At 37.7% G+C, this 26475-nt stretch overlaps 1 protein-coding gene across 2 annotated transcripts in view; it reads left to right on the forward strand.

The window, feature by feature from the left end:
* The first annotated feature begins 276 nt into the window (after positions 1 to 276).
* The window catches only part of LOC127624060 (uridine-cytidine kinase-like 1), a 28021-nt gene continuing 1822 nt past the window's right edge, over positions 277 to 26475 (forward strand). Inside the window, exons 1-14 of one of the 2 annotated variants that reach the window (XM_052098691.1) lie at positions 300 to 404; positions 1881 to 2077; positions 5460 to 5566; positions 6281 to 6451; positions 10496 to 10567; positions 14587 to 14776; positions 15523 to 15584; positions 18936 to 18952; positions 21682 to 21780; positions 22607 to 22700; positions 23466 to 23528; positions 23971 to 24093; positions 24997 to 25104; positions 26281 to 26437. In XM_052098691.1, coding sequence (XP_051954651.1) covers positions 316 to 404; positions 1881 to 2077; positions 5460 to 5566; positions 6281 to 6451; positions 10496 to 10567; positions 14587 to 14776; positions 15523 to 15584; positions 18936 to 18952; positions 21682 to 21780; positions 22607 to 22700; positions 23466 to 23528; positions 23971 to 24093; positions 24997 to 25104; positions 26281 to 26437 — 1549 coding nt within the window. In that variant the 5' untranslated portion in view covers positions 300 to 315. Of the gene's footprint in view, positions 405 to 1880; positions 2078 to 5459; positions 5567 to 6280; positions 6452 to 10495; positions 10568 to 14586; positions 14777 to 15522; positions 15585 to 18935; positions 18953 to 21681; positions 21781 to 22606; positions 22701 to 23465; positions 23529 to 23970; positions 24094 to 24996; positions 25105 to 26280; positions 26438 to 26475 lie in introns of both variants that reach the window. The other variant, XM_052098692.1, reaches the window with a different exon arrangement.

Below are 26475 nucleotides of genomic sequence, written 5' to 3' on the forward strand. Positions count from 1 at the left end.
ACCCACTTTAATACACATTTACGCATTAAAAATAGCATTAAACATTATCTGACAATGTTTATTAATATGTTGGACTTTCAACGATTGAAAGTGTTGTATTACATATGCAACGATTATTGTTGCTATTTTAATCGTAATTTTCCGTAAGAGTTATTTGCAGAAATTGTCTTTCACAAGATGTTCATGGCCCATTGTTCATAAAAACGTGCGCGCGCCCTTTGCTTGTGGCGAGAACCGGCCCCGCCCCCCCGTGCGTGACGCAAACGCACTTCCGCACTTCCGCACATGCGTTTACGTGGTACAGCGGTATGAAACATGGCGAGGAAAGTAAGCCAAAGTGATGTTCAAGTGCAACAGAAAGAAGCGGGAGAGGTGGACGATCAGTCCATTTCCAGATCCGACAGGTGAGTGGATCAGGTTCTGATTACGCCAAGCTAATGTACAATAAATTGCGGATCCTGTTGATTAATTAAAGAGGAATTGTTGTGTTGATAGTCGCAATGTAGCCTGCAGGACATCTGTACGGGCATCGAGAGCAGTGTTTTTTTGTGTGGCTGGTACAGATCGAGGAATTAGCAGTCCACCATCAGCGCCAATGAGTGCCATTAACTGTCCATGTAATGATAGCCTTACTCAAACGAGACTCCAGGTTTGGCTGAGCAGATGTTGGTTTCCTGGACAGGAATCTCTAATCCCTCTGCCACAAGCAGTGATCACGTGACCAGCTCTTTCTTAGGGGTTCATAAAGACACTGGTTCTCTCAAGCTCTCTGTGAAATAGTACTAAATTGCTTTGCTCTGGTCAGGTGTGGCCGTTCATGATTGTAAAGGCATGTATGGACAATTTTTTTGTTTACTGTAATTCTGTTTATGCAAAATAGCCTGAAAGAAATGTTTACCCAAAGATTTAAATCCTCTCATTTCATCACCCTCATGCCATCCCAGATGGTACAACTTTTTTTCTGCAAAACACAATTTAAAGTTTTTAGAACTACATATCAGCTCTTTAGGTACATGCTATGCAAGTCAACAGGGACCAAACATTTCAAGTTCCAAAAAAGTACATAAAGGCAGTATAAAAGTAATACATTAATTTGTTAAATCCATGTCTTCAGGAGCAATACAAAAGGTGTGGATGAGAAATAGATCAATATATATATATTGACTCCACATGCCGAAATGTCCTTGGGCAAGACACTGAACCCCAAGTTGCTCCCAATGGTAGGTTAGCGCCTTGCATGGCAGCTCTGCCGCCATTGGTGTATGAATGTGTGTGTGAATGGGTGATTGGGACACAGTGTAAAGCGCTTTGGTAACCTCTGAGGTTAGAAAAAAGCGCTATATAAGTGCAGACCATTTACCATATATAGGTCCTTTTTTACTATTCCTCTCTGTCCAGTAGGTGGCGATAAGCACAAAGAATGTGAACCAGCAACATCTATAAAAGTGTTAAAGTACAGATTTATAGTAAAAAAAACGACTTTAGGATTGATCTGTTTATCTCCCACATGTATTAAATCACTTCTGAAGACTTACATCTAACCACTGGAGTCGTATGGATTACTTTTATGCTGCCTATGTGCTTTTTTTGAGCTTCAGAGTTTCGGACCCTGTTGAATTGCATTGTATATGAACCTACAGAGCTGAAATATTCTTCTAAAAACCTTCGTTTGTGAAATGCATAATAAAAGTCATACACATTTGGCATGGCATGAGGGTGAGTAAATCATGTGGGAATTAAAATTTTTGAGTGAAGTGTGTCATTTCTATTTCTGGAGAAAGTCAGTTAACAAGGAAAAAATTACACACATCACCTTTAAGTTCGTCCCACGTTGTATTTGGCCTGAATATAATTTTTTTGTACGTATAATTTTGTGCTAGTGGCGAGGATTCTCTTGATGGCATTACAAGACACACATGTCCTCTCACCCCTTCATTATCGCCCCGGAAACGGACCACCAGCCAGAGCAAAACAGAGCCTCCACTTCTGAGGACAAATAAGAGGACAATCTACACTGCAGGTCGTCCACCCTGGTACAATGTTACTGGGACCACCTTCAAAGAAGCCTTTGTCATTGGTAGGACCAGTTACACATGCATTTGCTGCCTTTGATTATGTCAAATTCTCATTCTTGCTATTGATTTATTCATAATGCATTTATCTTACAAAATGTGAAAGGTTACTGAGTGAAACTGAATATTCAGCAGCAAATTACTTGGGGTGAGATTTGATTGGATGATGGTGGATGTTATTCACTTTCATTGTATGAATAAAAAATGCAATGAAAGTGTAAAGTGAATGAAATTAACATACTTGCTGCCTAAAATTTCATTTTGTGTCCACGGAAAAAAAGAAAGTGATACGAGTTAGGAACAAAATGAGGGTGAGGGAATGATGACTGAATTTTTATTTTTGGGTGAACTGTCCCTTTAAAGGAAAAGTTTATTCTCCCTCATGCAATCCCAGATGTGTATGATTTTTTTTCTTTCTTTCTGCAGAACAGAAACGACGATTTTTAGAAGAACGTCTCAGCTCTGTAGGTCCATATATCCAAGTGAATACAAACATTGAAACTTAAAATCAAATAAAGGCAAGATAAAAGTAATCCATAAACCTCCAGGGGTTTAATCCATGTCTTCTAATCTATTCAATTGGTTTTTGTGTGAAAACAGACCAAAATGTAACTCCTTTTTTATTATCAGTTTCTTTGGTGATCATGATTTCACCTAAATCTGATTAGATTGCTTCAGAAGATATTGATTTAACCACTGGCCTTTATGTGCCTTTTATGCTGCCTTAATTTGCTTGTAGGAGCTTCAAAATTTTGGTCACCATAACCTGCATTGTATAGACCTACAGAGCTGAGATGTTCTTCTAAAAATCGTTGTTTGAGTTCTGCAGAAAATGTCATGCACATCTGGGATAAATGATGAGAGAATTTTCATTTTTGGGTGAACTATTTCTTAAAGGAAGTATTTGTTTAGGAAATTCGTCTTTTCCAGGTTGAAAGATAATATGAAGTATCTTAATAAAATAGGGTATCTTTTCATAAAACTTCCTCTGTAGACATAAGTGTTTCAGGCCCAAAGGTTACACTTTTGTTTTATCCATGAGAAATTGACATGAGGGCATGAGCACTCCCAGAGCCAGGCTCTGTGGTCATTAGTATGCAATCCGTTACTCACAAAGAGCCTGTCGTACGGGTTACAATTTCACACTTGGATGTTCTCCAGTCAATTATACCAGTAAAAAAAAGGGTCTGGTGTGGCTGTCGTTGCCTGCTCGCTCGGTCGGAGAAAAGTGAATAAATCCACCCAAGTGGAATGATCTTACCTTGACAGAGGTCAGAGAAGCAGGGAGATGAGGGTGGACATAAGAACACTAAAGTAGATTTAAGTTACTAGTCCATAGAACAAAAAAAAAAATTTGTATCAGTTTTATATCTTTTGTAGTGCTTCTATTATGGCCCTTTTATTCAGGAGATCTATCTGATACGTAAAACTTTAATATCAGGGGACTGGATAGCTCAGCGAGTAGTGATGCTGACTACCACCCCTGGAGTCGTGAGGTCGAATCTAGGGTGTGCTGAGGGACTCCAGCAAGGTCTACTAAGCAACCAAATTGGTCTTGTTGATTGGGAGGGTAGAGTCACATGGGGTAACCTCGTGTTCGCTCTCAATTGAGCACGTGCATTGGATCGTGGAGAGTAGCATGAGCCTCCATGTGCGGAGTCTCCGTGGTGTCATGCAAAACGAGACGTGTGATAAGATGGACTGTCGCGGAATGACTGTCTCAGAAGCAGAGGCAACTGAGACTTGTCCTCCACCACCCAGATTGAGGTGAGTAACCGCGCCACCACGAGGACCTACTAAGTAGTGGGCATTCCAAATTGGGGATAAAAAAAAAAATGTATCGGCCAGTATATTGTCTTACGTCACTGGCTTTCTTATATCTTATTGTTAAGGGAGTTGTGTAAACCACTTTTATTGGCTGATGAGTAGACTAATGAGACAAGCACAGACTAGTGTGTGTGTGTGTGTGTGTGTGTGTGTGTGTGTGTGTGTGTGTGTGTGAATGCTCCGTTCTGATTGTTCAATGGTGCCCATCTAGCAGTCTGATATTTCTGAGGAACAACCGCACATCTGGGCATTAAAAGCCCCTGCACACTTTCTACAAAATCGAAGATCGAATGGGTCTGACGTCATTTAGAACATAATCTGTCCAAAAAGACGGTATTTTTGAGTTTGTTTCAGTGGTTCGTAACAGCTCACCAGGGCAAACTTTCAGGAAAATTCTTACCAGCTGCTAAACACCACCTTACTGCCATTGGTCCACATCATCGTTAGGTGTGACCTGGAGCACCCCTACTTTGAGTCAGACAAATAGTTCCTGTTCAGTCATTTAGGATCAGTCAACATGAACACGTCAACGTGCAGAGTTATTAGGGAGCTAGTGCAAACCTTCCTACATTTAATGATAATTTTCCAAGAATGTCATGTTTTTTTATTTTTATTTAAATAGTCTACCAAAGGAATCAAATCTACCTAAATACTCTTAAGTGCCCATTAATTTGCATGCCATCTGTAGCCGAAAACCATTTACACATCTGCCCAAAGTAAGCTATGCGTATCATCATTCTTTTGTATGTATTTTACCCATTAACACAATAAGAGCGTGTATAGCGTGTTGGTACATTTGCGCCATGAATGCTCAAGGTAAACATGTCAAATTACACATTATCTACTGCATATTTTACTTTTAAATAATCATTGAGTTGGTAAGGCTGCCTCTTTTACTGATGTTGCGTGAATTCTAATCTGAATGTCAAATGATAACACATTTTAATGTCATACTAGTTGATATTTTACATGTTGTCTTTAGCGTATTCATATTTAAATGTAATTCTAAACGCTTCCCACAGCAGCGTAGCCGGTGTCTGAATGTTTGCAAACAGTATGTTGTAGCTCAGATGTTTAAAAATGTTTTTTGGCACTGAGCGAAGAATGAAGAAGCAGTTCGTCGTGAGTGTGCTGGGGCCTTCAATCAAATCAGACTGGTCATCTTGATATTGCTAGTAATTTTGTTCTACTTCTCAGATCACTGTGCGAACTCTACTAGTCAGCTACTAAATTAATTTAATCGCAAATCAATGTTTCATGTAATATTTATTTATTAATGTCTTGTAATAAGCTGGATAATGAGCAGTCAAACAGTCATTATTCACAAATAATCACCAATAGAACTCCAAAACTAATGGAGGTGGAATTCAGCTGTTCAGCTATTTATTTCCATTTCACATTATTTCATAATTTCAATGCAAATGAATATTTTGTCCAATTATTCATTTTTGTTTTTGGTTAGTACCTGTGAAATAAGCACTGTAATGTACTGTATTTTGCGATAATATCCGGCTGACTGTACATTATCTTGATGTATGATGCTTGATGTGTGTCCTACAGGTCTTTGTGGAGGAAGTGCCTCTGGAAAAACCACCGTGGCCAATAAAATCATAGAGGCCCTAGATGTTCCTTGGGTCGTTCTGCTCTCTATGGATTCTTTCTACAAGGTACTTTCTAATTGAGTTAAAGAAGAGGCTTTGCGTCCTTTTAAAATGAAGAATTCCTTCATTGCACCAAATCCAACAACATTTTCGCAGTGGTGGCAATGCTTCTGGTTGCATTTGCAGACTGCTGTGCCATTAAAGGTCTCCAAATGGAGCTTCTCCATGTGTTGAAACCACTGAAGTATTTATATTATTTGCTCTTGCCTGTGTTGGGTGCGCTTGATCCTTGTAAGGTCTAGTCATCAATCCTTATTTAATTTAATGACTTATCCTCTAGCTTGTTAGTGGTTTAATTAAGTGATTCAATCAGTCAATTTGTCCTCATCTGTGGAAAGGCTCATCGTCCTTAGAATTGCAGTACATCACTGAAACATATGAAGGCAGCTACTTCACCCTCGGACCAACCATAGCATGTTAGTACTTTTATCGGAACCTCTGGTCAAAACCGCAACATGCCAGAGGCCAGCGCCATAGTCTAGCAATAAGCAAACCTGCCTCAGATATGTGATGCTCATGTTGAAAATGCAGGGTTATATTCGGCCTGCAGCATTTCAGGGCATCCTGACTGTTCCATTCAATGAATAGAACAAAAAATCCACTAAGAAGTGGGAAAGCAACCTCTTAGTGGAGCCACATGTCCTAACTACCATAAAGAAGTATGAAAATTGAATCTTTTGTGTGGTAACTTATTTTTACTAATATCTTGTTTCCTTTCAGGTTTTAAGTAAAGAGGAGCAAGAGTTGGCTGCCAAAAACGAGTACAACTTTGATCATCCTGATGCCTTTGATTTTGAGCTGCTGGTAACTGTGTTGAGAAAACTGAAAAAGGGCAAAAGCATCAAAGTGCCAGTTTACGACTTTACCAGCCACAACCGTCGCAAAGAGTGGGTAAGCATCTGTGTGATTGTGTTACTATGGTTGAGCCAGTATAGATTAATGATTATTAGGGCTGCCCCCTTATAGTCGACCAAACGTATTCGATGAGAAGTGTCTTGGTCGACCAAGTTTTGATTGGTCAGTCGCAGAAAAAAATGAATGAATTAAAAATGTAATGTTGCATTTATATAGCACTTTTTGGGACACTACACTCAAAGCACTTTACACAGTGAACAGAGGACTCTCCTCAACATCGACCAGTGTGCCGCATCCACCTGGATGAAGCAATGGCAACCATTGTGCCTGTACACTCACCACACACTAGCTATTGGTGAAAAAAAAAAACTCCACAGGAAACCGACTAACACCGGTATTACTGCTGGTTGGATCCTAGGCTACTGTGGGGTAATTATAATGACAATGTGAAAGAAGTTTGTTTGAAATCTTTGAAAATATATTAAAAATAAAAACCGAAAAAAAATCACATATACATAAGTATTCACAGCCTTTGCTCAATACTTTGTTGAAGCACCTTTGGCACCAATTACAGCCTCAAGTCTTTTTGTGTATGATGCTACATGCCTGGCACACCTATTTCTGGGCAGTTTCTCCCATTCTTCTTTGCAGGACCTCTCGAGCTCCATCAGGTTGTATGAGGAGCATATAGTGATAACTGAAGAATACCTATGATGCCTTAATTGCCATTTTTTTCAAATGGGCTGTCCCGCAGAACCACCATATGAAGATTATTCAATATCATTGAGAGATTGCAGACTGTTTTTACTGCAAATTAAAATTGTTCAACTGTCTTAGCCAGGTTACTGTAAAATCTCACTGGAAGATGCATCTCTTTATGGATTTTGATTTCACCCATATACGCTGGAGTTCAGTGTAAACGTGGCAACGTAAACCTGTATCAGACAGATGCTTTTGGAGCATCTAATTTTGATTGCGTTGCGTCCTGAACACGTTCACTGTGTCAAGTTAAACCGCTTCGCCTCAAGATCTCTGCATTCGGAATTGCGCTGTGTCTAGCTGCGTTTAAACGCAAGAACGCATTCTCGTTTTGTTCTGTTGCTAGTTTCAAGCAAGCCTGAGTGTAGTTTGTTGTCTGTACAGCTGCACATTGCCTACACAGGTGGATTTTCGCTTACTGCCCCCCTGTTGAAAATGGTGACTGGAATATTATATATCACGGTCCAGGGACATGATGAATCGCATAATTTTTTTTATATAATAAATTAGGGCTGGGCGATATGGCAAAAAAAATTAGCACGATATTCTTTTTCACATCATTCAATATCGATATTTATCACGATATACATTCACACATTGCACATTTTTTTTAATTTCCAAAAAAAGTAAACAAAATCCTTAATAGTCTTTACAAAACTGTGTTGGGGACACAGCCGATGCAGTGGTGTCTGAGAGATCTTCTATGAAAATATGACAATATTTTATAGAGCTTATCAAGTGTGTGTGTGTGTGTGTGTGTGTGTGTGTGTGTGTGTGATCAGATATGACATAACTGGCACTATTGTTTTGTCGCGCTGCTCACTAGAGACGATGAGAGGGCGTAACCGTCATCAAGATGGGATCCGGACTGCGGTGACCTGCGTAGCAACTTCATACAGTCTGAGGCTGCGTTTCCACTGAAGTGGAAGAAATCCGCACAAAGCCACTCCCAACGCTAGGGAACCGCTTGCCCCGTGCTGCTGTCAATTTTACAATCCACCTCGCGAGCTTGACGCTCGGCTTCCATAGAAAGGAATTGAAAGCGCTCAGCACGTGCCAGTGGAAACATACAATAAGAAAGCCAAACTGCTAGCGTTTATAGCAACACGCATGTCTAAATGTAGAACACAGGCTAAATATCCAAAATTACTCAAAAGTTTATCGTCGATATCATGGAGTTTTTTTTTTAATCGCGATTTTAAATATTGATATCGTTTTATCGCCCAGCCCTATAATAAATCAAACTTGACGCATTAAATCGACCTCATTAGTGAAAACACTTGCGTTTCACATTTTCTAATTTAGTACACATTTTAATATAAATTATCAGCAATTAATTAATTATCAAAAATCTTTGTGAAAATAATTGAAAATGTAACTTGATTTTCAGAATTTCATAGTATTTGGTATGTCCCCTTTTGCTTTAATGACGGCATACGCTTGAGCTGGTATGGCATTTGTGCAAAACCTGATGATCCATGCTATCCCAGCATGATTTAAGTATGTTCCAATGAGCATCTTGTGTTCTTAAATGAAAGCAATGAAATCTGACCTTTTGAGTTTATATGGTCAATGTTACAAGTTTGCTTATATTTAATGTTACCTAGAAATAGTGTAGAACCTTAAATATTTCATATTAATTTTACATCAGAATGTTTCTTTTGTCTTGCAGAAAAGAAAATTGAAAAAAATAAAAACAGACTTTTAGATCCCACTGTATTTTATTCATTATTTGACTAAATGCACATTAACACAATCATAAATCTTCCACAGTCTTCCGTCAAAAGAATTAAAAACCAGACACACTTGCAAATCTCTTAAATTCTAGATAACAGATCTGAATTGCTCATATCATTCTGTTCCGTTTATATCATGTGCAGCAATTAGGGCTGTCAATCAATTAAAATTAATCAAATTAATGACATCCCGATTAATTAATCGCATATTCAAATATATGCTGAGAAAGCCCTCATATAAAAATAATTCAATATATAATAAAGGAAATAACTATACATGGTTATCTTTAAATATAATTGTTTTTATAATATATATATATATATATATATATATATATATATATATATATATATATATATATATATATATAATAAAAAATATTCAGATAATTAAAATGCATTACATTCTTGTGGCAGAAGAGTTAATCATTGATAAGACAATAAAAAGCTGCTTTAGAATACAATGTATTGTTTAGTACCATTATTATTGAACATAAGTCAATCATTGGCATACAATTCACAGCAATCCATTTCGCAAGTGAATTTGTCAATCAGTTTGAGATTTATTATGAGGGCTTGTTTAAGAACACGTCAATTTACACCTGCATCAGACATGCTTGTGTAGCGTCTCGGGTGCGTTGCGTCATAAACAAACATTTTAGGTCACTAAAGTTAAATATAGTTTAATACTTGGAACACATCTTGAGATCTCTTAGTTGAATTTGCACTCCAAGTGTTTTGAATGCAAGAATATAACGCATGTCTGTGTTGTTGTTGCTGCTGCTGGATGGTTGTTTTCTTCACTGTATAAACTGCGCGTTACCACACAGCTTAAGTTTCACTTACTGCCCTCTGGAGTAAACAGGTGGTACTACAAGCTTGCATTTCTCAGGAATCTTCCTTATTTCGGTTCGGGGGCATTGCGATTTAATTGCGTAAATTTGTTTTAACACGTTATTTTTTTATACAATTAATTGCACTGAATTAACGTGTTAAATCGACAGCCCTAGCAGCAATCTGCAGTTTCGTGAATGAAAGTAAGGAAATAAAGCATTTGTTGTGAACCAGTGCGCTTCAAATTCAAACTTGTATTTATAATTGTTTGGGGATTGCACCACTTTCATTATCTTCCACAAAATTATGGTGCATGCATGAGTTTAATGGCTCAGTATTTATGGGGGTCTTAATGTTAATGAGTGTTCATATACTGAGATCTCACACTCTGTGGTGTATAGAGGCGTGTGATCAATACTGAGTGGCCATTGACAAGCCGCATCATGGTTTTGGGTTTGTCATAATGGAATCATGACACCTTCAGGGTTTCCCCATTCTGAAGCAGGGGAGCATAGAGGAAATACATCACTCCTCACTTCCACAGTCTCTAACACCAACACAAGCTGCCATAGTGGATATATACAGTATGTATATGTATACTGTATATATGTGTGTATATAAAGTGCAATGTGATTTTGACAGTATTTACTTCTCAGGGCAAGAATATCCTGGTAATTTATGTTACTGAAACAAGATATTATTGTTTGTTCTTTGCCTTTTTAATCTTTTCTATGTTTGTTTCTCTGCACAGAAAACAGTCTATGGGGCCAATGTTGTGATATTTGAGGGAATATTAGCATTTGCCAACAAGGAGCTTTTAAAGGTAAGACTTGTACTAATCTTTCCACACTAGGCATTAGATACAATCTTAGTCTCATCTATCAGCATTAACTGTGGTTTGTGATGTCTCGATGTGCTTTGAGTTGAAGAATAATAGAAAGCTTCATAGACTGAAATACAGATGACCATCATGGGAGCCATAAAGCAGAGAGAAAAAAATGGGGGTGTAGTAAAAGATAAGGTCATATGAAAAGAGAACAAGATAGCTGTGTATTGATAGGATGAGAATGGCAATAAAGCCCTATGGTTTAGTGATAGATGATGAGTGAGAATAAAAAAAGAGGTGCAGTCTGCTAAACATGCTGTATTAGGGAAAAGAGAGAGATAGAAAAAGAGAGGATATATATATATATATAAGAGAAAAAAAATATTATTCTCATTACTGTAATGCAGAAAAACAATTATATGCAGGGGGGCTCAGCAAAATGTGGCTTGTGTGAGAGTAAAGTTATCTAGCTCCCTAACTCGGAGTTAAATTGATTGCATCAAAAATAACGAAGTTATCGTTATCTGATATACGTTTTTCTATTTATGAATTTCTAGCTGTCATTGAGTTAAATTCTAACTGTATAATTTCCAGCAATTGTTGCAAGTTAGTATTTGGTGGCATTGCCTTTAAATTGTTTAATTTGGGTCAAACAAAACGTACCCAAAATGGGTAGCCTTCCACAAGCTTCTACCAATAAGTTGCTGTAATTTTGGAGTCAGGTTTGTATGCCTCCTTGCTTGCACACGCTTTTTCAGTTCTGCCCACAAATTTTCTATCAGATAGAGGTTAGGGCTTTGTGATGGCCACTCCAATACCTTGACTTTGTTGTCCTAAAGCCATTTTGCAACAACTTTGGATGTATGCTTTGGGTCATTGTCCATTTGGAAGACCCATTTGTGACAGAGCTTTAACTGCTTGGCTGATGTCTTGAGATGTTGCTTCAATATATCCACATCAAGTGCAAAAATATATGTGCACAAGTCCATCCTGCAGCAAAGCACCCACACAAAATGATGCTGCCACCCCCATGCTTCATTGTTGAAGTGGTGTTATTCGGCTTGCAAGCCTCACCCTTTTTCCATAACGATGGCCATTATGGCCAAAAAGTTCAACTTTTGTTTCAGTAGACCAGAGGAAATTTCTCAAAGTAAGATCTTTGTCCTTGTGTGCACTTGCAAACTGTAGTATGGCTTTTTTGTGATGGTTTTGGAGCATTGGCTTCCTTGCTGAGCAGCCTTTCAGGTTATGTCGATATAGGACTCGTTTTACTGTAGATATAGATACTTGTCTACCTGGATCCTCCAGCATCTTCACAAGGTCCTTTTGCTGTTGTTCTGGGATTGACTGACACTTTTCGCACCAAACTACATTAATCTCAGATGAGACCGAATGCGTCTCCTTCCTGAGCGGTATGATGGCTTCGTGGTCCCATGGTGTTTATATTTGCATACTATTGTTTGTACAGATGAACCTGGTACCTTCACGCATTTGTAAATTGCTACCAAAGATGAACCAGACTTTCGGAGGTCCACAATAGTTTTTCTAAGGTCTTGGCTGATTTTTTTATTTTCCCATGTTGTCAATCAAAGAGGCACTGAGTTTGAAGGTAGGCTTTAAAATACATCAACAGGTACACCTCCAATTCAATACACCTCCTATCAGAAGGTAACTTAGTGTATGTAAACTTCTGAACCACTGGAATTGTGATAGTCAATTAAAAGTGAAACAATCTTAAAAGTATATAATAATTGTATTATGTTATTATAATTATATATCGTATATTTATTTTGGGGTCAAGTATGACCCCATACATTTCTTCATGAAAATTCCATCTGTTGTATCCAGATAATAATGACTTTCATTCTCACAACCCATCCAGGAAGATGAGATTTCCTCTATATATTCAGCCTCTGTCTCTCTGCGGCTCTACATATTCACCAACACTGTTTATTGGTTAATGCATAATGAGATCTAGATGTCTCTTCCATTATCTAAGGGAACAGCTGCAGCACTGGGTGAAGGATAGACACATAAAAGCCTGGTCCAATTGAAACCATGTGCACAATGACTCAAGATACGAAGTAGGGATGTGCCACACTACATATTAAAAAAATGGACTAATCTGTGGGTTGGTGGCTATGGGTTAACTCCAGTCAGAGATGTTTTTTAGGGGCAGTTTACATAAAAACAACTAGACAAATTGTGACAAAGACAAACAAATGAAATGGAGCAAAATGCAAGGGTCTTGAGACTTATTTTAAAATTGAAATTATTTTTTAATTTGGCTCACTATCTTAAAAATGCAACATTCATGACATAAGATACTCAAAAAACAGGGAGACACTCTACAGATGCAACTGTTGAATTCAATAATCAACTAGTCGTTTGGTGGATGACCAGTCTACGATCATGACCCATCCCTATGAAATCTGGTGGATGCTCTAACCTCTGTCCTTTTTATATTGTCCCCTCCTTATGTTCATTTCTACACCTTCCTGTTGTTTTCCTTACACATAATGAAGATGACTGATACTTCTCTCTTTCTAACGGTGAAGGTGAGGGCCGGCAACAGGAAGTGAATAGGAGGCGTTTTTCTATGGCAGTGTTGACGGCTTCCATTGCCGGGTTTCGATTCTTTCATGCACAAGGCACCCAGAAATCCATACAAATTAAAATAGGAGTTATTGTGTACGCATTGGAAAAGCAGTTCTGCCTGTAGTGATTTATGAGCAGCATGCAGCAGAACAAATGGAACTCAACAAACGGAAGGCATCTTGAAAAGATGAGGGTTTTCGGTTTTACTGTCACGTAAAGGAGTGGGTTTTTAGCAGTGTTTCCCGAAAGGCTGAATCATGAAAAGTTGTGAGCTTTAAATATGATGAGATGAAGACTGGGTAATGCAAAATAATGGAAAGATTACACCAAGATAAGTTGCATTATGTTTGTTGGCTGCACTCAAACAAACATACATTTTGACTAGTGTAGTCTGTATTTCGAACAGTGACCGTTATGTGCTGGCTCTTGAGATGAAACATTCTTAAAATACTCAAACTCATGAGTTATCAGTTTGAATGAGTCAGCAAATCCTTTTTCTGAATTATCTCATTGTATCCTTGAATCTGACTGAATCTGAATCACTTGAGGAACTGCAGGACTTTACTTTCAGTCATATCTGACTTGAAATGAAGCAATAACTGTTTCTTGAATGGCAACTTAAATCAGTAGATCAGTTTAAGATGCAATTAATTTGGAAAAAAAAAAGAAATGAAAACTTTCTTTAAAACATTCCAATATGTTACCATAATTATCTACTTTATATACACAGTCTTATGTATATGTAGTTTGGACCAAAAACTTAATATTTTAGGAAATTGGGTCTTGACAGGGATTTATGAATACAGTAAAAGCTATCTGCCATTCTTTCTCTTTGAGAGATTTAGAAAGTATGAGCAATGACTTTAAAATGTGATATAACATGACTTTTTAGCCTATTCTTAAATGTTTCTTGCACACCTTTACAAGTCTTTTAAGATAAACCTCTGTTTTGTCAGGATTGCTAGCACTGCTGTTTAAGAGTGTTTGATTGTTTATTGTAACTCTGAGATTTAATGCTTTCAGCCTATCTTGTCGCTCCCTAAATAATGTCTATTTTCAGCATTCCTGTCAGCACTGGTGGTACGACATGTCTAGTTGCCTTCACGCTGCACTAAATTGCAGTGATTGATCCCCTGACATTCCCTCTGCAGGTTTTCATAGCCTTTCAGTTCACTCTGAAAGGCTATGAAAGATCTGAGACATGTTTTCAGTAAGAGGAACCCTATAGAGATGAAGTGTTTGAACCCCCGCCTGTCACTTGTATATATACCTCAGTGTCCAAATATAATTTAATTAGATAAAAATGTTCAGAATCAAAGATTTTGTTTATTTTCAACGTGGACTTTTGAACTACACCATATGTTGACCATTTTTGTCATTGTGTGTTGTATTTCTCTCTCTTGTTGTGCGGACTTTAGCTGCTGGATATGAAGGTCTTTGTGGATACTGACTCTGACATCCGGCTGGTCAGGCGACTGAAAAGGGACATCACGGATCGAGGGCGCGATATTGCAGGCGTCATTAAACAGTACAACAAATTTGTCAAGCCGGCGTTTGAGCAGTACATCGAACCCACAGTGCAGGTCGCAGATATTGTTGTTCCAAGAGGTAGGTGAAGTCTGAAGATGTCAAAACTCTAAAACATCCCTAATATGTCCCCTTTTGTGGGAATTCTGTGCCCTTGTCAAGTAAGCTTGCAGTATCTGTTAAAGACCTCCTTAATGTTTTGCAGCATTTAGTCCATGTCTGTCAGCTGCAAGGTCACCTGTACATTTACATTTTACTTTTTGCATTTGGCAGACGCTATATCCAAGGTGCAATGAACTTTTATTACAGGGACAATCCCCCCCGGAGCAACCTGGAGTTAAGTGTCTTGCTCAAGGACACAATGGGGGGATCAAAACAAGCGACCTTTCTGATTAACAGTTATGTGCTTTAGCCCACTACGCCGCCACCACCACTCCAGCCACCATAGCTTTATCTGTAAGCTAGTGTACTCCAAATAGTTGACGAAATGAACTTTCAGCATTTTTGTTCTTCCATGAAAATTATCCAAATTATCGATGACCTCATCTTGCACTCATGGCCATATTCAAATTGTGAATTTCAAGTGTACATACCCTAACTAGTAATAGTCCCTTCACTCTGAGCAACAAATCATGGTTCATGGCTGCAATGTATTCCAACAGCTTTTGGCGATTTCTTCAAAATGTCCCACCCCAACTTTCTGTTTCAAAAGGAAGTATGTCAACACAAGAAAGCAAGTTATTCCCATCATGGGGCCTTTATGCCTTTGCATAATTAGATTAATTACTAGTTGAAATTATGATTATAATCCTCTTTCCATTTTCTAGGTGGAGAGAACTTTGTTGCTTTGGATCTGATTGTTCAGCATGTTCACAGTCAACTTGAAAAGGTATGTAATAAAAAGGGCTTCTCATCTGACACATTGAGTGAGAATGGTTAGAGGGCTTGTGCCCAATGTAGTGCTGAGAATGGCTAACATGCATGTCATTATCCCTGCTAGATGATCCACATGCTCCTAATACACACACAAAAGATGCATGTGTTTTTACATGAAGATCATGCCATGGTATAAATATGATTTACTTTTGATACAGCCAGAATCTCTGCAAGAAAACACTGGCTGTCCACTGGACACTGAAGTCCAGTTAAGCATTAGCGCAGTTGTCATAGTGACGCACTCAGGTGTCTAAAGTAGTTCAATCATTAACAGAAAGACTGTTAACATGCGTTTAAAAATAAAAAGGAGAGAGAGGGTTAGACCAATAATTTTAATTATAATTTTATAGTCTCACAAAGACATTTCCTCAATTGTTCCTGGAAAACTAGGCTCTGTTCCAAAGCTTTCATCATCTCTCTTTGATGTAAGGAACCATTTCTCATAGTTTAGGGCCCTATGAATTTTACCATTTCAAATGAGTATCCTTAAAGGGATAGTTCACCCAAAAATTCTAATTCTCTCATTTACTCACCCTCATGCCATCCCAGATGTGTATGACTTTCTTTCTTCTGCAGCACACAAAGGAAGATTTAAGAAGAATATTTCAGCTCTGTAGGCCCATACAATGCAAGTGAATGGTGGCCATAACTTTAAAGCTCCAAAAAGGACTAAAGGCAGCATAAATGCAATCCATAACAGGGCTCCAGACTGCAACTAAAATGGTCGCAAATGAAACCAAAAATAATTGAGTGCGACAATATTTTAAAATCTGTTTGCCATTGGCAAAAGTTGGGTTGTGTGTGTTCATATGCAGTTTCATCTTATATCGTATGAGTTATTGAATACATAATTGGATCACATATTGTGTACCAATTTTTTTTGTTCTTCTGGTAATTATTGATTGGGATTGATTTAATTTGCACTCTCCGGTAACAGTAAAGAAATACACAGGCAATATTTAAATTATAAAACTATATATTATATAAAATTTTAAAACAAAATATATATATATATATATATATATATATATATATAAAAACCTTTGCTTGGGACAATTGAGGGACTTGTACACAACTATTACACAAGGTGCAAACATTAATTGATTCTCAAGAAGACAACACGCTAATATATATATATACTAAACTTTATGAAAATCTCTGTAATGTAGATTCTGAAGAGCAGTGCTAAATAAAAAAAATCTTATGTCTTAGAAATGTTCACACACTTTTCATAATGTATACAAATATGAGACCGAAGGGAATGCAAACTTATTTTCTCAATTATACAGTTTATTAAAACATTGATTAATTATCAGCTTTCTTTTTTCCTTCGGCTTTCTATAGTGTTTCTGAACAGCAATCTAAATCGAGCAAATCTTTTATTTGGTGACTAAAAATAGGCATTTGGCTCCTTAATGTTTCAGTTTAGGAGCCAATGGCTCCTAAGCAATTTTGTTGTGGTTTTCTGGAGCCCTGCATGATATTCCAGTGTGGGTGAGATAAAGATCAATAAGTAAGTCAATATTTTTACTATAAATTCTCCTCCCTGCCCAGTAGGTGGCAATATGCACAAAGAATGCAAATTGCCAAAAACAAGAAAAGAAAGTGAAGATTTCACTTCATGTATTTGTTTCTCACCCACACCTATCACATCTAAAGGCATGGATTTCAAGGAATGATCCATGTTCAAAATGAGTTAAGCTCAGTTGACAGCATTTGTGGTATAATGTTGATTTACTAAAAAAATTAAATTTGACTCGTTGCTCCTTTTCTTTAAAAATAAGCAAAAATCGAGGTTGCAGTGAGGCACTACAATGGAAGTGAATGTGACCAATTTTTGGAGGGTTTAAAGGCATAAATTTGAAGCTTATAATTTTTATAAGCACTAACTTTAATTCTACTGTTAAAGTCATTTATTATTTGAGCTGTAAAGTTGTTTAAGTGGTTTGTTGACATTACATCATCATGGCAACAAAGTTGTAAAATTGGCTACAAATCAACATTATGCCCCAAATACTGTTGATTGAGCTTAACTTGAACTGAACCTGGAATACTCCTTTTTTACCATTGGAGTTATACTTTTATGCTGCCTTTTTGGAGCTTCACATTTCTGGCCACCCTTCACTTGAATGGACCAACAGAGCTAAAAAATAAATCTTTGTGTTCTGCAGAAGAATGGAAGTCACACATCAGTTTTCATTTTTGGGTGAACTATCCTGCAGAAATATAATGTACTGCCTTGTTTAGTTATGTAAATTTGTTAGACATGGAGTTGTCACAGAAAGGGTTTTAGAAATTCTTTGAAATGTAATCATTTTTTGTGCCTTGCAGGCTGAATAAAAAGTCATGAATTATCATGAGAATGAAAATGAATACTTTGTCCTCACTAGATCAATCACAGTGAGGAATGATGGGTCTTTAAGTGTAATGAGCCATGTGCTTCTTGACAAGATATATCATTCTCTAAATCCACAGAGCCACATTGCATTTTTCATTACATAGAGGTCAGATTGAATTTGAATAAATACTATCACTGAAAAAGGTCTGTTTTAGAAAGACTGCAATAGATCTTAAAGTTGAAATGTGTAATTTCGATGCCACTAATTTCACCAAACTGACCAGACCCCTGTCTGCCATTTGTCAAGCAAACAGATAGTCCCGCCCCAAAGGTATGGTATTGGTTGAGACAATGTTGCTTTGTCAGGTAGTTTTGATAATGGCACTGAGCCACAATGTTTACACATTTCTTATAAATCAGCTTACGAATGGCTTACTTGAAGTTGTCTCTGCTTATTAAACTATGAAAGGAGATTGTATTTTAATACCGAAAAAATTACACACTTCCCCATTAAGGGTTTATGTATTAGTAATTTAAAAGATAAAATTATATCCTCACAGCTGTGGAAAAATGTAATATGTATCATTGTGGTATATGGGCCATCCCATGATTCCACAGTCACCTAGTGGCAATGAATGTGCTGATAAAGACTGTTAAATCAGAGCCTGTAACATTTTACTTAGAAATGCTGGAAATATGAAAGGCTTTTATGTAAAATGGGTAAAACATCAAGCATGTGATTGTATCAGGTTATATGTAGGGTGATAGAATGGCTGACAGTGCCAGGCAATATCATCCCAGCATACCATGGAAAGGGTTGGGGCTGACTGTTTGGAATGGCTTTTCACAGTGGAGATCTCATTTCATGAGTTTGCCTTTTTTCTTTTCTTTTTTTATTCTTCTCCCTGTGTATGTTTGTAATGAAATACTCACTAAACCCTCGACCCATTGCTCTAACCATCCCAGCGTGAAATCACAGTGAGGTATGGCTGCTTTCTCCCCCATTAATTTCCATCTCTCTCAATTGTTCTCTCAATCTGCATTTCGTCTCTCTTTCCTTTTCCTCAAAGCTACAGATATGCAAATGGGGACAAAAGGGAAAGTTTAGCCTGGCAATGGTGTTTGATAGACAAGACTATGCTGAACATATTAAGAATTGAGTGAGAACTGATAGCCCTTTTCTACTGACGTGGTACGGGTTCCTAGGCCGGTGCCAATTCTCAAAATATTAGACATATTTCCACCGCAGAAAAGGCCGTTCTGGGTCTGAAAACCTGGTTCCGCACCAGCCCCAAAAGCTTGCTGGTCTCTACGCAGGAGCCGATTAATCTCGACTCAGGTAACATGATGTAACAAGTGCTCTGCTTGTGATATGGTTTTTATGAAGATCTGAGAAATATACGAGAATGAATATACAGCATGAAATTATGCATGCCGCCTTCAATCAGGCAATTTACCAAATCATAAACAAATCGAAACACTTAAGGGAGCACAGGGTCCATAAGAAGGACATAAGCAAAAGTGACAGTGGATGAAGCGATGATATTTTGGACTCTGACACGATCAGCCTGCTAACTAACCGGGGCATTCAATTTAGCCAGTAACGCTCGTGATAAACTGTGAATCGCTGGTGTCCTCTGCAGCTGATCTCAGTAAGTTGTTATATTTGCCAAATGTAACTTTTTAAAAAAAATTTTATACTGTTGTCATCTTATTTTGTGCATTGTTTTGTTCCATGGAAGATCGTGGCAATCTGTTAAGTAAAACGGTGGGTATCTCAATCAATAATATTATATGCTATGGCAAAAGTCCAAATACAACCTTCTGATACACCAATGTTAATAATGATTACTGTAACTATTTAGAGAATTTAGCAAGTTAGTTCACAAGCCAAACCTGTCGTCTTTAGCATAGATGTTGTCTCTGACAATCTTGTTGAGCAATGTAATAACGATGGAGTGCATTAATTCGTATGTTTAAATATGTCCTCAAAAACAAGAGTAATAAGCTGTAAACAAACACACTATGACGCGGCATGTTTGTTTATGTTTGCGGTAGTCATGTGAAACTACTACATAGACAGTAACCCATTACGTCATCGTTCGGCTCTGAGGTCCGTGGAAAAGCACGGCCGGTTTACAATTGGCTCCAGATTGCCCCGGCCGTGAACCAGTGGAGCACAGGCTCTGCACGATAATCGTCGCAATTTTGGTGGAAATGGGCTATGAGTTTCTGTGTGTCATATGGTGCAGTATTTTCACTTGTAGTGTGGACCAACTAATTACTTTGCTGGAAACGTGTCACATCATGCCTGGTTAGGACCTGTTAAGCTTAAATTATTAACCATACTAAGTTTGGATGGAGTCTTTATTTTGGGGATGGTGAGTGGAGCTGAATCAGTTGCAGAAAACTGGTGAAAAGTTGGAAAATATCTGTATAAAGTAGCCTTGCAAGCACCATCAAAAAAACACCATAGCTGCACTTTGTGCCTTTTGTCTCCACCTTTTTTTTTGTAATGTCTGTTGCCAACACTGGGATAAGGGGCTACTTCATTGGTTATACACTTTTCTTCAGGTACTGTGCAGCCTAGACTACCCGTCTGGAATGTACATTCTCACAGTGTAGCTTGCATTGAGACAACTTCTATTGTCTTTTTATCATATTATATTTAGCTATGCAGCATATAAGCTGGAAACAAACTGAAAAAAAAATGGGGGGGAGAAAAAAAAAAAACATTGACATATCACCCAAACCTGAGCTCATCTCTGCTATGTCAGTCATTGCTTTGGCCCTTCAGTTCCATATAGACTATAATCAGGTTGTGTTCTCTCCACAACATCTCTCAATCTTTTGGATTATGCATAATAACCGGAACATTGATCACAGCAGAGGATTTGAGGTCCGATAGTGACAAAACTTCTCGGAGAGAAAACCTGTTAGTGTGGAACTCTACACTAATATAGCTGCCTATATGTATCTATTAATCATTGTAGCATTAAGATAAACATGTATTTTTTTATTAAATAATTAGATTTTCCATCAGGGAAACAATTTTAGCATCATTTGTCTCAAGAATCACGATTTGTAACAGAATTTATTTTTTCTCCCTGCCCTTTTAATGAATGCAATTGTTGAGTTCAGTCCTATCGTGTTAGTTTTATTTAATATCACATTATTTCAAACTTTAATGCTTGAATAGCAGATCTTTGTTGTTGGCAAGCCACTCAGTCTGTCTCCTTTTGTCTTCCCAAATAAAAGGCCTGTTCACACCAAGTCTGATGCACGAATGGATATTTTTTGGCACTACATGGATTTACATTGGAAAATTTCGGTCAGTAGTTCTTTGTACATTTATAGACCAGTGATATCAACAGCTTGAAGTCTCTCTGGAATGTGGGTTGCAGATACATTACTCAAAATTTTACATCATATTTCGTATAGCCCAGTTGAACTGTGAACGAATGTGCATCCCTGCATTGTTTTAGTTTTAAATTGTATTATTTACGAATATTTGGACTTGGAAGTGAATAGGCCTCAATTCTTGACCTGCCACCATTACACTTCAAGCTCGCATCGCCTTTTCAATCCATTCCAGTACTTGAAAAAGTCAAATATTGATTTATTTGTCTCTTTTCTTGTAACAAAATTAGCTGTTTATTGCTCGTTTGCTGTTGTGAAAGGATGTTTAAATCTCAAACCCTGTACCATATAGATCTGCCTTGCCATCTGCTCATCTGGGCCAGCCTTTGCCCAAGACCCTGAGCGTCATGGAGAGCACCCCGCAAGTCCGAGGGATGCACACTATTATAAGGTACGACCTCAAACACTCATATTTATGTAGAATCAATAGAATACTTTATTTATCGCCATACGACCGGTGTTATTTTTCTCGACTTTCTTTTAATGGCGCCATAAATTCCTTGCTTTTTCGGGAATCGATCCACCAACTTTACGGCTACCACCCTAAGGCTTGGGTATACTTAGTTTTTCTGCATTCTGGATCGGATTTGCCCAGTCAACCCCTTTGCCTTTCAAAGTATACACCTTTGACAGTGAGTGTTTGATGCATGCACTCTACAACTGCTTTGTGATACTCTAAGTACATTCAGCAGCAGGCATATGTGGCGACGATGCACACAGACGAGGACTGTCCTCGTATGGCCTAGATTTTGACACGCGGACAGTCCTCGCCCACTGTACTGATGACAATTTGAGTCGCTCATACTGTTAGTGGAGTGATCAGCAGCAGGGACAACTGAAGTATGCTTTGGCTTTTAAGCACAACGCCACACATATCCCATGCAAAGAGTCACAAAAGGTTAACTTCTATCACCCTATGTGGGATTCAAACCCAAAATTTAGAGTAATCAGCTGAGCTTTTTAAGGACCGTGCCACACCATGTGTGAGAATTAGGGTGGTGTAGCCTAGTAGTTAATTGAAATGAAGACCATAAGGTTCTATGTTCAAAGCCTGTGAGGGACAAGCCATGAACCATTGTGCCTTTGAGCAAAACACAGTTTTAAGTTTTGTATTTTTACGTTTTGGGTCGCTGATATGTAATTGGGTGATTAAAAGGAAATTAAAGCACACACCATTGCTGAACTGTACTGTTGACTGTGTGTACCTGTACCCCCAGGAATAAAGAAACGAGTCGAGATGAATTTATTTTCTATTCGAAGAGATTAATGAGGCTTCTCATAGAGCACGCCCTGTCCTTCCTGCCTTTGAAGGTGAGTGGATCGTCATTAAAAAAAAAACCACAAACTTAACCTGGTGTTACGAGCTCTGGATATTGGTCAGTGGTACACACTAGTGTTCGCCAGTGCGTCTAGCGACAAATTAAGATTTTATAGTATCGGAAAATAGGTTTCAGGAGCAGACTGGATTTTATTTATTTAATTTATTTATTTTCATTTTAAGAATTTAAAGCGATAGTTCACCCAAAAATGAAACTCTTCCCATTTACTCACCCTCATGATATCCCAGGGGTGTGTGTGACTTTCTTTCTTCACCAGAAAAAATGTGAAAAATATTAGAAAAACATCTACAGGCTCAGTAGGACCTAAAATGCAAGTGAATGGTGATTTCTCTCTTGAAGCTCCAAAAATCACAGACAGTCAGCATAAACATCATCGATCCAACTCACTCGGTTCAATTCATGTCTCCTAAAGTCACACGATTGCTTTTGGTGCGAAAAAAGTAATCTCTGTAATTCTCCAGTCGGTTGAGACATCCAGGATAAGCAAATAAAAAATCCAATTTCATTTTAAGAACCTACTGAGCCAAGATAGTTTTCTTCAAATGTTCTGGTGATAATCTCACAAACCTGGAATATCATAAAGGTGAGTAAATAATGGAAGAATTTATATTTTTGCGTGAACTATCCCTTTTAAGTCTTCATTGAAAAAGATAGCTCTTTCTATTATGCATTTTTAGGCTTAAATCCTTTTCCATTTTCTCTTTACACTGATTCTTGTTTTCTTGTCTCACCTCAGCCAGTGTCTGTTGAAACTCCACAAGGAACTATATATGAAGGGAAGAGGCTCAGCGGAAAAAGGGTGTGTTTATTTTAAGACCAATCTCTTAAGACCAAAGTTGCTTTAAGGAAAGATTAAGAAATTGTTGGCCTGTTACCTGTTAGTGAATATCCAGTATTATGAAGCAACATTATTGCAATAATCTATGGCTAGCATCACTATAACTATAAATTTTGCTAATAAAGTGTTAGGGATTTGAACAAACCCCTAATTCCAATGTTTTACAAACATGAATGATAGCTCAGATCATGAGTGGGTTTGAACCACTCACCTTTATTTATATATATATATATATGGTTTATTGTTTGGTTGCTTAAACTTTGGACCATGAAGTAATATTTGCTAAACACGTGCATACTTTTATGGTCAGGAAACAACTTTGTTGTGGCTATTTCCTTTCTATGAATTTGTACTTTTATAACTATGTGTGTATTATATATATGTGTGTGTGTTTGTTTGATAGATCACTGGTGTGTCCATTCTACGGGCAGGAGAGACTATGGAACAGGCCTTGATGGCTATTTGTAAGGACATTCGACTTGGAAAGATCCTCATTCAGACCAATCACGACACAGGAGAGCCTGAGGTATGACATCAGCTGTCTTGTGATCTCCCCCACACCTACAAACTGCCAGCTCTGATCTATGAAAGCTGCCTGTGTTTTCATGTGTCCTTGTGTTTTCAGCCTTGGTGAGATGACATGTATGATTTACTCAGTTCATGTCTGTTTCACTGTTGTGGTTTGTCTGACTTTGCATCAAAGCCTGTTCTTGCTAACGTAAAGAATTAGTCCTGATAGTTGCGATTAACTTGAAACATTTGTGTTGAATTTGCTCAGGTTGCTGCAGGTAATTATTGTAAATGTATGGTTTACAGCTCCCTCTAGCTGTGCACTACTCAGTGTTATAATGATCGTGATACACTCCAGCAGTGGTTCTCAAATGGTTTTGCTACAGGACCCAGATTTTACATTTGATTCATAAAGATTTTGTTTACAAAATTGAACTATTTAAAAGCTTATTTATTCTGCTATCCTAACTATCCCATGCACCCTGGAAAACTTGGAATTTTGCAATGCAGTTTCCCAGTCATGGAAAGGTCTTGGGAAAATTTGAAAAATACCTCAACGTCCACGAAAATTATTATTTGTCCTGTAAAATATTTAAGTATAATAAAACTGTTTGACTGTGTTGCTTACAAGGTTTTTGTTGCATCCAAGTATATGGTTAGTTTAATTTTGTATTGTTTGTCCTTGCTATCAGAACTGTACAACAGCATATTTTTGGAATGCGACCCACCACACTAGTGGCGCTATTGTACCAATATACTTTTGAAGTCTTTAAGCAACACTACACTCAAATTGTTTAAAGTCTCCAGCTGTTTTGCATGTATGTTTCTATTTTTGGAAGTTTAGAGTCATGCCTAAAGGCACATGAATCTCTGGTCAGTCTATGAATCTGTCTTATTAAGGGTGTAATTTCCTCCTCAGCTCCATTACCTGCGTCTGCCCAAGGATATCAGTGAGGACTATGTTATACTGATGGACAGCACAGTGTCAACAGGGGCAGCAGCACTCATGGCTGTCAGAGTCTTACTTGTAAGTCTTGATTATGCACACAAAGGTCAGAATTTTCCCAAATGTACAGGGATAATGACAACTTTGACATTCCCTGTAGGTTTTGGAGTGAAATATCAAAGTTCATGTCAGCCAATTAAGTTTCTGGCTTTCTAAAAATGAATTTTTGTGAAATATTTATTTATTTATTTATTTATTTATTTATTTTTTTAATCCTGCCATTCGCTCACTGTATCTCCTCATAACATGAAAAAAAAAATAGTCAAGAGCTTTGTCTTGCACATTGTGAAATATAAAAGCATGACTGATAACATTAAAGATGCTGACTTCTAAATAAGTGAAAGACAAATGTCAACTAATCATAGCTCTCTGATTTCTCACACAAGCTCTTTGCTACATGATCTTTGGCCTCATGTGGGTAAACTGTTTTTTGAAAGATCGCTGAGGTCTGTCTTTGTTCAATACTATATGTTATCAACATTAACCTCAGAGGGGTATATAGATGTTACATTTGGTGATATTTCTCATTGTTTACGGAACTTATTTGAATTTCTTCATGGTAGTTAGGCACCATTTTAGCTCGAATATACACATAATTGTTTTTTTTCTCTCTCCTTGACTTTTTCAGAACATTAGTTCTCAGAAAAGTAGTTGGTGCTAAGTATTAGCTTAACGGTCAACCTTTTTTCTATTTATGAATTTTTTTCAAATGTTGTGTTTTTGGTCAAATTATCGGCCATTGGAAATGAATGGACTAGAGTACAAAATGCATAAATATTACGTTTTCAGGAGCATTCCAGTCCTTTAGATGAGCACATATGTGGATGTGTGTTTGCACGCAAAGTCTTCGCGTACGCACACACGCAAAAACAAAATACGCGCCCACATTGTGTGTTGAGCGCCGTCTTGTGCATCGTCTTTCCATGTACACTCTTTGAGGAATATTTCTAAATCATATTGTCGTGTGTTTGGGCTCGTTTGAATTGTTAGTCTGCTGTAAGTTCAGATACATCATTGTCTATGTTATATGTATGCTTTAGGAATAAATAAGGAAAATCATTATTAAAAAAAAAAACCACTTCTGTTTATTACATTTATATGTGTCTGTGGGAATAGTGGGAACACAAGGAGTAGTAGCCAATGAGGAACGCAGCACAAGGGTTATATTGCTGTGATTTGCAATCATATCTGTTGCAGGATCATGATGTCCAGGAGGACAAGATATTCCTGCTATCTTTGCTCATGGCTGAGATGGGCGTCCACTCTGTGGCTTATGCCTTTCCCAAAGTGCGCATCATCACCACTGCTGTGGACAAGGAAGTCAATGATGAGTTTCACATCATTCCTGGAATTGGTAAGGACTTGTTGATTTATCAACATCAGAAAAAAATT

Source organism: Xyrauchen texanus, chromosome 30 (genome assembly GCF_025860055.1).
Source record: "Xyrauchen texanus isolate HMW12.3.18 chromosome 30, RBS_HiC_50CHRs, whole genome shotgun sequence".
Lineage (NCBI taxonomy): Eukaryota > Metazoa > Chordata > Actinopteri > Cypriniformes > Catostomidae > Xyrauchen > Xyrauchen texanus.